Source organism: Fukomys damarensis, unplaced genomic scaffold (assembly GCF_012274545.1).
Source record: "Fukomys damarensis isolate Sample0158 unplaced genomic scaffold, DMR_v1.0_HiC HiC_scaffold_27, whole genome shotgun sequence".
NCBI lineage: Eukaryota > Metazoa > Chordata > Mammalia > Rodentia > Bathyergidae > Fukomys > Fukomys damarensis.
Genome location: NW_022900939.1, coordinates 31,870,933 through 31,882,068, shown reverse-complemented (window position 1 = coordinate 31,882,068; position 11,136 = coordinate 31,870,933). Strand labels below are relative to the sequence as shown.

At 57.0% G+C, this 11,136-nt stretch overlaps 1 protein-coding gene across 1 annotated transcript; it reads right to left on the bottom strand.

The window, feature by feature from the left end:
* Ninj1 (ninjurin 1) lies at nucleotides 1-8,745 on the bottom strand. The gene is made up of 4 exons (XM_010607560.2): nucleotides 8,710-8,745; nucleotides 3,749-3,980; nucleotides 2,681-2,843; nucleotides 1-1,270 (listed from the first exon to the last, which is right to left on the bottom strand). Exons 1-3 carry the CDS (start codon nucleotides 8,728-8,730, stop codon nucleotides 2,689-2,691), a joined length of 408 nt encoding a protein of 135 aa, XP_010605862.1. The 5' UTR covers nucleotides 8,731-8,745; the 3' UTR covers nucleotides 1-1,270; nucleotides 2,681-2,688.
* Between the last annotated feature and the right edge of the window lie 2,391 nt (nucleotides 8,746-11,136).

Genomic DNA, 11,136 nt, shown 5'->3' with positions numbered 1-11,136 from the left:
CAGTGAGGCCCATGTGGGGTCCTGGGCAGGTCTTTATTTTTCCTTGTTCTGCTACAAAGGACACGGCAGGCCCCCTGAACCTGGGACTGATGCAGCGGCTCCAGGACAGCCAGCAAAGGCCGTTTCCAGCATTTCACACGTGAGCGCCTGCTGGTCGTGCAGAACCCCAGGGGCCAACCCACCCAGGTCCTCACCACGAGGCCAGTGGGGCCTGGCCCGCTGCCTTCCTCACGTGCACTAGACAGGCTAGTGGTGCAGGTCCTGGGACAGCGGAGAGCACATGTGGGAAAACATTCACGGGTTTGCGAGGGCATTCTTCAAACTATTCTTACATCTTTTCTGTGTGTTGGTGTAAAGAAATAAAAGCAGCTGGGTGTAGTATTAGATGCCTGTAATCCAGGTTACTCAGGAAGGGGATGCAGGAGGATAAGGAGTTCAAGGCCAGCTGAGCAGCTTAGCGAGACCCTGTCTCAAAATAAAAAATTGAAAAAAAGAGAAAAGTAGCAAGGCATTTGACCCTCTGACCCAGGTCCCTCTACCTCCAAACGGCTGAGACAGGGTGGGAGTCAGACAGGACCTCAACCCCAACATTCTGGGGAAGGCACCTGGATGGGCTGCATGCTCTGAGGCTTACAGGAAGGGGCCCCAGCAGGGTTCCACCCCAGGGTGGGGAGGACTGTTCCCAGAGCCCCATGAGCAGGAGCAGGAGCTTTCTTGATCATTCTTGATTAGGAAAGTGGGCCCTTAGACCCCTGAGGAGGGGCTGGAGCTCTGCCAGGTCACTGCCGGTAGAAGGTGTGAGCACAATCCCCGGCCTAAGTGGGCACAGCTGCCTCCTGATGGCCACGAAGCCCAGGCACTGAGGATGCAGCCCGTGGCCACCACTGGGTCCCATGGACGTGCTGGCTATCCATTGTCTTTGGGTTAGGAGACCAGAGGCAGCAGTTACCAGGGGGACCTGGCAGGCCCCACAGGAAGTGGGGATGCTGGTGTATCGGCAAAGGAAAGAGCAACTCCTCATCCTTCTGGAATGTCCTGAGACAGGACAGGCCTGCTTTGTGTCCCCAGATGGCAGGTGTCTGGAGCTGTCCAGTTTCATCATCCTGGCCTTGCATCCGACCCCCACATGACAGTCACAGTGGGAGCAGAGGCTTGTTCCAGGTGCTGGCCTGGCGCATTCAGAGTGCTACATATAGGGAGGTGGATGCCTCAAGGCGGCGGCAGTCCTGGGCTCTGGGCGGCCAGCTGTGGAGCAGGTGCCACTCGGAGTCTGGAAAGAAGAGATTTACGAGTGCTGACTGCTTGCCAACAGCTAGAGTGGGCTTTTACCCCATCCCGGTGACCAGCCCACAAGTGTCAGGGACACTCGCCCACTAGGACACTCAGACTTTGGAATGAGAGCCCTGTCTGACCTGGCTAAAGCATCACAACTCTCCTAGCCCTGTTTCTCCCTGAAATACAGTATTCCCTGACACTGTCAGGATTGAAAGGACTGACCCAGGGAAATGGGACCACAGCTACACAGCAGGCAGGACACGCAGCAGACCCTAGGGGCCCCTGAGGACACCCACGGGGATGTGGCCAGGAGGACACAACCTGTGTGTCCACAGGTCCTGGAGCCTTCTTCTTGGGCAACAGGTGACAAATGTTCAGGAAGCATCGAGGACTGGGCTCAGGTCACACGGCAGGTGCCATGTGTGAAGGGGCAGGCTGGCACGAGGGCCTCTGGGAGAATGACCTACCACAAACCAGGGCAGTAGGCAAGCAGCAAACCAAAGGCCATGTGGGGCCACCCCGATCCTGGCCCAGTAGGAGGGCAGCCTCAGGCTCCATGGCCAAGGCAGCGGGCCCAGTATGTCCCTGAAAGGGTATGCACAGCCCTACCCTTGGCCATGTGCACTGTGGACTGGGCGGCTCCAGCCTCCACCTGGCTCACCCTGGCCCCCACTCCTCCTCCTCCTCCTTCTCCCGGGCTGGGTGTCCTCAGGAAGATGCTCACCCTCCCTGAGCTCGAACTGGGACAGAGGCAGGGGCTGAGTACGAGGTGGGAAATGCTTCTACCCTAGGAGCCACAACCTGCACTCAAGGAATGAGGTGGCCCCAGTCGGCCCTGGACCTGTGCCAGAGCAAGGGATGCTGCAGGTCCCTCAAGGCCTGGCCAGGGACAGTGAGATGGGCATCATGGGGGCTCTAATGAGAAGATCCCAAATCCCACTGTCCTGGTCAGAATGGGCAGCAGGGGGCTACTCCGCAGGAGGCCACTTTCTCAGAGGAGGGCTCAGATGTAGGGTCACCTGGCAAGTGGGGCTTCAAGAGGAACAGCGCCCCATCCTCAGGAGAAGCAAGAAATCTGTTATTTTCTGAGAGCTTCTGGCTATTTCAATGGTGGCTACAGGGGCCGAGGTGTGGCTGAGCGGTAGAGCGGTTGCCTTGTACACATGAGGCTCTGGGCTCCATCTGCAGCCCTGCAAACCAAACCAAGCCTCAGAGGGTGGCTCCAAAACATCTCATCTAAACACGGTGACCACAGGACCTGAGTGGTAAGCAGGCGGAGACTGTGTGGTTGTCGTTGAGGGTACTCGGGCCTGGAAAGGTGCCAGGACAGTGAGCTAGGGGCCCGCCGAGCCCTCAGAGTCTCTGTGAGGCGGTCAGCCGCAGGCCCTCGCTCCTCCCCACTCACCTGGATGCCTACTGCTGCGGTGCCACGCCCAGGACGGGCTTCTGGACCCCGAAGGCAGTAATGAAGATGTTGACCACCACGATGATGAACACCAGCCCCGTGGCCACGTTGTTCAGGAAGTCCAGCTTGGCATGCTTGGCAGGGTTGTTAAGGTCGTACTTAACTGTGGGCGACAAGGAACTGGCATGGTGGCGGGGCCCTGCCCGGGACTGAACTGTCTGGGTATTACAGGGCCCTCAGCCACATTTACGGTGAGTTTCATCCCACCAGATAAAAACTGTCTGTTTTCCTGAAGCCCCGACAACAGGTCTTCTCGTGCAGCCCCCTTTCTGTGGCCCCTCACTTTCTCCACAAGGAATTGAAGCCCACGCAGGTCACACACCCAAGGTCACGCCGCTCCTGGATATCACGCTAGGCAGGTTTGGTCTATGGGTCCTCCCAACTACCAAGGCTCTGCTAGTCCACCCCAACTGAGGGCCCAGCAGGTTCACTCACGTGCCCCGGGTCACCCCGCCAGGAGGCAAAGCAGAGGTGACCTGCTGCCTATGCTGCTGCTGACCAGGACTTACCCTCTGGACAGCCATCCAGGTTGCCCTGGGGTCCCGGCAGCAAAAGGCAGCACCTGTGGAGCCCCTGGTAGACCCTTGGGGCCCAGCCAACCTTCCTGCCTGCCTGTGGCCTGTGGGTCTGTCTGTCCATCAGGCAGAGGAAGTTGGGTCTGATGTCAAGGAGGGGATGGTGTTTAGTGGCTCAGTTTGGGGAGAAAGGAATTCGAGCAGTTGTACTCTTCTGGGTTTAGCTGGATATCCTATTCATGGACGTGGCGGTCAGGGTTAAGAATCCACTCATCCCCGCCTAGTCCAGGGTCCCCTCCTCACTTCCTAACTTGGCTACTCTTTCTCACTGGACAGTGGTCACAAAGGCTGGGGCTGTGGGACCGGCTCATCCGGGCTAGCTGGTGGCAGGAAGCCTGGGGGTCTGGGAAGCAGGTTGTCCTGTCCGCCGTCCCACAGGCCCTGCCCTGAGGACCCAGAGGGCACATCCCCAGCTGTGTGCACAGACACCAACCCAGGAAGATGAGCAGCACCCCCACGCTGATCTGCAGCACCAGGGAGATGGAGATGAGCACCACCAGGGGCATGAAGAAGGCAAAGGCAGGGCCCTGCTCCACCACAGCCTTCAGCTGCGATGCATTGGCCATGAGCAGCGCGATGTCCAGCATGCTCTCGGCGGCGCTCTTCTTGTTGGCGTAATGGTTCACATTGATGGGCTGGTTCCTCCGGCCCCAGCGGGATGGCACCTGTGGGGAGGGGGACACTCAGCAGGGCAGGGAGAGGGTGGGGACTTGAGGAGGGATACAAGGAGGCAGTGGTACATGGAGGGGGGTGGAGGGGTGGGACTACAGCTTCAATGAGGCTGGAGGGAGTTGGCTAAGGACTCGGGAGGTGCTGGCTTCTACCTCCCTGTAACTCTAAGAAGAGAATGTGCTCAGCCTTTACAACATGTTCCCTAGAAACAGGAAAGAGAAAGGGAACAGCAAACAGCCATCTCAGCACATGCACTCTGGTTTTCAGCTGGAAAATGTCAGCCGGCTCTTGCCCAACTGTCCTGGCGGAGGGGGTGGCGCTCCTCCATGCCCACCTGGCCACCTGCCAGCCCGTGCTCTTGGGGTCTGGGCTGCTGCCTGGCTGTCGTGACATATACGTGGTCAGAGCCAGGCACACTGGCCTAGGCTTTAAATGGGTCCTTTCTGGGCTGGGCCCCAACACAATTCGTGTTTTGGCCACCTCCAAATCACAGACCCTTCTGCCCTCCCCACCCTGCCTCAGCCTCAGCGTCACTCTGCAGAAGTCTGGCCACTTTCCCCGGCCACAAGCTGCTCAATAATGAGTCCCCCGGCTCACAGCAGGCACTCAATAGATGCCTCGGCATCCCGAACAGTTAGGCCTGATATGCAGATACATGCTGGAGAGGACACTGCCCGGTGACACTGTGGTCCCCCCAGAAAACCTGGGATGATATTTCCAATGTCAACTCCCATCTCCCTAACCCAGTGAGTCTGAAGGGGCTCTGTAGTTCCCTCTACTCCCAATGTCTTTCATTTCCAGATACCCTCACGCTCTGGGTTTGTTCCGGTTTAGTTTAGTTTTTTGAGACGGGGCTCCTTACGTAGTTCCAAATAATCTTAAATTCATTAGGTAGCATAGGTTGGCCTGGAACTCACAGCAATCCTCCCGCCTCATCCTCCAGAGTGCTGGGATTACAGTCCCGTGCCACTGCACCCAGCAAATACCCTCATGCTAAGGGCCCCACCTGAGGTCCCCCATGAGACCTTCCCTGGTAGGATATGGCCCTCTCCTGCCACAGAAAGTCTCTTTTCAGGCTGGTGAGTTTCACTCTGAGGCAGTCCTGGGTGTCCAGTTTCTTTCTGCTGAGCCAGCTGGCCCAGTTCAAGCTACCCTGGTCACACCCCTTCCCAGACACTGAGAGAAATCCCACTGGCCCTAGGTCCGGGTCTCATGTCCACTAGTGATCCGGAGTCACCCAGCCCTGTACTGCATCCTCCAGGGATTGGGCAGTGGGTTGAAATGGTGACCTGGACCCACTGCTGGTGGCGGCCTCCTGAGCCCCAGGAGATCCTGTTCCAGACTCATGAAAGATGCAGAAGCCGGTGCCTCGGGGCCAAAGGAGGGTAGACATCAGCAGACACATAGCCACTTCTGCAAGCTGGAAAACTATGAGCAGCTGATATAGGGAACAAAGAGCAGGTGGGGACTTTGCTTTGATGCCATTCAGTTTAAATTTCATCTAAAACAATGTGCCCAGAAGAAAGGCAGGATGGTGTTGGGAGCCACAGAAAGGTTCTGCTGCCTGTACCTGGTCCAGAACATTCCAACCACCTGCCTTTGGCATCAGCTGCTCTCTGCCAACAAGTTCACCTGGGTCAAAATTCTACATAGGTGGGGTGGTGCACCCCTATAATGCTCAGCTTTAGGAGGCTGAGGCAGGAGGATTGCCTCAAGTTTGAGGCCAGCCTTGGCTACATAGTGAGATAATGTCTCAAAAAAATAAAATTCTGGACTCCAGAGTTCATATGAAAGCTGCCCCCACCTGGGAGGGGGTCAGCCTCACAGTGCCAGCCTCCCAGCCCCAATGATGCTCTGGGGTTGCCGCCAAGTGTACCATGAGGCCCCCAAGGTGGCCTCACTCCTTAGACTCTCTTGGGGAGTGGACAATCCCTCCCTGCTGCCAACCGTCCAGATGCAGACAGCCCAAGCCTGCCAATGTCCAGCACTGAGGTCATCCCCAGCTCTGCCCTCAAAAAGAGTCCAGCTGGCCATGCCCATCACATATGTGCTCTGCCAGGAGCCGAGCATCCAGGGATCATAGGGCACAGGTCCAAAGTGCCATATGGGCTTCCCTACGGCTGTCTCAGGGCTCCTCTGGACTGGGATCGGCCCTTAGGAGACAAAAGCCAGATGCAGACCTGTGAGGAGTTCCCACCTTTTGGAGGAAGGATTCTCTCTATGTAGAAAGACATATATAGCACATGCAGCTAGACAGACACCCACAACACACATATGTGTGTGCATAATGCACAAACATGGCAAGCACGCATGTCCACTTCATATAATATATATATACCACACACATATAAAGGCACACACATAAACATACAGATCTACATGCACAAAAGATGCAAATACACACACGCCTATACAGACACATACATGTATTCTATGCACACATACAAAACCTATGCATGGGGCTGGGGATTTAGCTCAGCGGTTCCGCTGCCTGCCTCACAAGTGCAAGGGCCTGAGTTTGATCCCTGGTACCAAAACAAACAAACAAATAAAAACCCATAAACCCTATACACGCATACAACATGCACTGAGTACACGCATATGTGTACACACATTTACTCACCTCAGCTCATGCACACACAGGTATGCATGCGTAGCACACTAGGCATATATAGTCACACGTGTGGCACACAAATACACACACCTATGCACATACATAGAGGCACAAACAAAAATATACAAGTTATGCACACACGTACATAAACATACACAGACATCTAGGCAGAGATGGTTTCTGAGTAGGAGGAAGATTTTGTTTTTGTATTCTGTAGTTGAACCCAGGGAGCTCTGAGTTGTAGCCCCAGTCCCTTCGTATTGCCCGGGCGGCCTCAAGCTTGCAATCCTTCCGCCTCAGCCTCCCATGTAGCTGGGATTCCTAGCTCAGCTGGGAGAATTCTTTTTCACTCTAAGCACTTCTGAACCATGTGTTTTATGGTCACATGGTCACAACAATGTCCAGACACACAAATGAGCACCACCAGCAGCAGAGCCCCACACCTGGGCTCCTACGCATGGCTCTCCAAATGTGCAGTCACAGGAGCCTGTGGCCCTGCTGTCCCCCCACCCACTGAAGTGTTTAAACTAAGGTTTGGTGCAAGAGGTTACTTATCCACAGCCACAGAGCAAGTAAGGACTGTGGGGAATTAAAGTGCAGAGCCTGGGGCTCAGAGTCCCCTGAAACCACTGCGCCCTCCATCCTTACCAAGGAGGGCTGGGTGCCCTGGGGGTGAGCTCTTGGGGACTCCCTACCCCAAACTCGGGACAGTTCAGCCACTCTAGCCTCAGTGGCTCCACGTGCCACAGAACTGTGGAGCAAATACCCCTGAACAGCCTGGAGTCCTGGGGCCGGCAGAGGACCTGGCCCAGAGACACTCCTGGTACCGGGCATTTCCAGCCCACATGTTTACTCTTGCAGTGATAAGGATGCAGGCCAGGCTATAGGGCCAGTGGTCCAGGAAGCCTCTCTACACATTACTCTCCCTCTCTATAGACCAAAACACTGAAGATTGGGGTGTTTGCCCAGGGCACCTCTAAGGCAGGGCAAAATTCAGATCTAGGCCCAGTGCCCAAGCCTCGTGCTGCACTAGGACATGCATCACTGGCATCCATCCTGGGAAGGGGCTACTGAGGCTGGGTGGACTGAAGGGACTTCATGTGACTGGGAAGGGGACTATGTACCAGGCCTCCTCGGGGGTACCCAGGCAGGCAGCAGGATGGGCCCAAACGGCTATCAGCAGCATGCTAGGAAACCCCCCAGGCTTCGGCCTGTGCCAATGACATGAGCAGTGCAAGGAGCAAACACCCTGGTTAATGTGTCACCAGGGCCAACAGGAGTTCCCCAAACCCTTGGCAAGACTGGGAGCTGGGGTCAAGCTAGATAGATTGCTTTAATCTGAGCACTAGGAGATGCTTGTGGAGGGGGTCACCAGTGCAGGGTACTGACTTCTGCCACAGCTGGGCAGCACATGTGGGGCCTGGCCACGTGGTCCTGGGGCCACCTGAGGAGATAGGTCCCCTGCCCACAGCTGAGGGGGACAGGGAGCTAGGACAGAAGAGTATCTGAACCAGGTCTGCTGCACTCACAGCTGGGTTTGGCCATAGGGTAATGGGTGCTGTGGGTGCCCAGGGCTTGGATAGGGGTGTTCCGGTCATCAGCTAGACCCATGAATGTGGTGATACATACCAGGAGAGACTGCCACAGGCCTGCATGGGGAGAAGGGTGGAGCCTACCACCATACCCTCTCCATCATCCCAACCCAGCACCTAATGGGGCTTACCTCCACCTTCCCCAAACAGCTCCACCAGTTCATAATGAACTACACACAAACCAAAACAGCAACTAGAAAAAGTGAGGATGGCCTGGGGCTGGGTGGGCTCAAGCCGGCCATCATTCCAGTTGCTGTCCTGAGTGATCTGGCCCAGCCTGCTCAGAGGCCTATTTCTGGGGCCCAGCTAGGCACCAGGAAATGGGGGTGAGGGACCTGAGAATCTACCCCCCACATACCATGCCTGGGGTCCATCTGAGCTGGGACAGGAGCTGTCAGCCTACCTCCCAGACCAGGCTTGGCACAAAGCCCTGCCTCAGGCCAGGGCTACCCGTGGAGTTGAGCCCTCCGAGGCCTGTGCCTGCTTTGTCCATGCCCACCCATCCCAGAAGCAGACCTGAGGGTCTCCAGCCTCCATATCTGTATTCCTGGCAGGAAACCTCAACAGGAAGTGCTGGAGGCGGGTCTCCATAGCAGCTGGGCCATGAGCTGGGCTGGGCATGCCCACTTCCTGTGGGCTCAGGGCTGACCAGGAATGACCCCAAGGCCCATCTGGGTTACCTTTAGAACTCGGCTATGACCCTGCCTCTTTCAGGAACTGCCACACAAGCAGAAATGAAGGAAGCAGGTTTCCTTTGGCAGCTGAGTTTATGTCTGGCCCCAACAGTCAGTTGGTGGGCATGTAACCCAATTCTGTCGCCTGGAGGCTAGAGATATGACCCCAGAAACCCCACTCTGGGGGCTGTGAGGGGTAGGAGGGCTCCGGTAACACTGCGGGGCTGTGCCTCAGCTCCGTTTTTTTTGGCCACCTGCCTCCTGCTGTGTCTAACAGAAAACTGTCTCCAGGTCATGCCCAGGGCATGCCACAGCTGTGGGCCATTTCCATATTAAAACTGATGTTTACGATTCCTCTAAGGCCAGCTCAGTGTGAGGTGACTCGAGGAAGAGACTGGGCGACATAGGGTATGTGGAAGGGCAGGGGCCAGGCTTTCTCACCCCTTGGGCACCTCTGACAAGAAGGAACAGCTTCGACCTTTCTGAGCCTCAGCCACCTGGGAGGTGAGCGATGGGGGCCCGTTTCACAGAAGAGGAAACCCGGAGAAGGTGCTGCCCCTCAGACCACCACTCACTCAGTGTCACCGGGAGCAGGCCTCCATGGCAAGTGGGAAGACAGGAAGACACCAGTGCTGCCGTGTGCTGGGCCCCACTCCAAGCACTTCCTACACACTCATCAGCCATGTAATCCTCACCGAGACTCTCACAGGGGGGAGCACTATCATCAACCCCATTTCAAAGGTGAGACACTGAGGCGCAGAGCACTGACACGATATGGCCAAGAAACAGTAAGGGCTGAGGGCAGGAAGGCAGACGAGGCAGTGAGCAGGCTGGCTGAGCAGAGCAGCTTCAAGGCTGACCACCCCTTGGGGAAGCCTCCTACCTGGGACCCAAGACCCCCACGACCCGGGATGAGACCTCTCCTGTGCAGCCCGGCCTCCCATCCCATCACCTCCTACCCAGCCCTGCATGTTCAGGGGCTCCAGCCTTTGCTCCTGCCCTTCCACACACATCAGAGGGCCTGACCTGTCCACTCTGCCCTTCCCATCTGAGGTCGGTGCTAATGCCCCATCCACTCTTCTGTCCTCGCTTCTCCTGCCTCTCTAGGCTGCTCTCTGCTGTCGAGATAGAGGAGGAAGAGGCTCCATCTTCCTCTCTCTTGTCCCCAGAAACAACAGTGACCCTGAGTATCCTACCCAATCCCACCTGGGCCCAAGATGTGCCCAGGACCCCCAGGAAGCACAGGCCACCCTGCTGCGGACCAAGCTGGTGCTGGGAGGAGGGCACAGCCTGGACAAGGCTAGGGGCAGGGATGAGCCATCCTACCCTTCAAACCAGCTCCTAAGCCCCCTGCCCATCTGCTGCATGAGCTGCTTCCCATATGTCCCTGAAGGCAGAGAGAGATCATCTGTTTTCCCCTCTGAAGACCCCGTACAGAAGACCCGGCGGGGGGGGGGGAAGTGGAACTCCCCACGTTTCCTCATCTCTCGTCCAGGGTCAAACGTCTGTGAAGTCCCAAGACCATCCCAGCCCTGGCTCCTGGCTCCTCCCTACCTGGCCTGTCCCTATCCTATTAGCCTGGAACTGGTCACCCACACCCAGGCAAAACGTCCATGCCCCAATGTATTTCACACCACAGGGACGCCTGGAAAATCCCGGCCGCCCCAGTTCTCCATCTCCATCCCTAATGGGGTTGGAAAACGAAAGAATGTCCAAAGTCAACATTTCACCAGGGGCCTATGCCAGGACCAACTGTGCTGGTAAGAACCGGACCCTGAGCTGAAGCTGCCAGTGTCACAGGTCCCCAGGCTGCACGCGTCCCTGGCAGGAGCAGGGAAAATAAGTGGGAGAGAGGAGTCAGCAAGAGGTGCACCTCCAAAGTGTGTGTGTGGTGGGGAGGCAGGCTCTGGACAGGCCCTCTTCACCCCGGGGCCTGTGGCTGGACATCCTGGGGGCTGTGCGCCCTGACTTCTCTGTTTCTGGAAGTCAGGTGAACGGTACCACAACACGCGCCGGGTTTCCCCAACACGACAGCTTCACCAGTGTGGTCACCTCGCGGTGACGTAACTGTCTGCCCGCTACTGGCCTGGATCCCAGAGGCTGTGACTCCACTCCCCGCACCAGGAGATGGCCAGAGGGACTGGAAGTTAGGAAGGCGGCATGGGAGGCTCGGAGAGGGGGCAGCGGCTGCGCTCCGACTAGCAGCTGCGCGTGTGCGCGGCCAGGCGTGGGCACTACCGGAACCAGCACGCCCGCCCGCTCACCTACC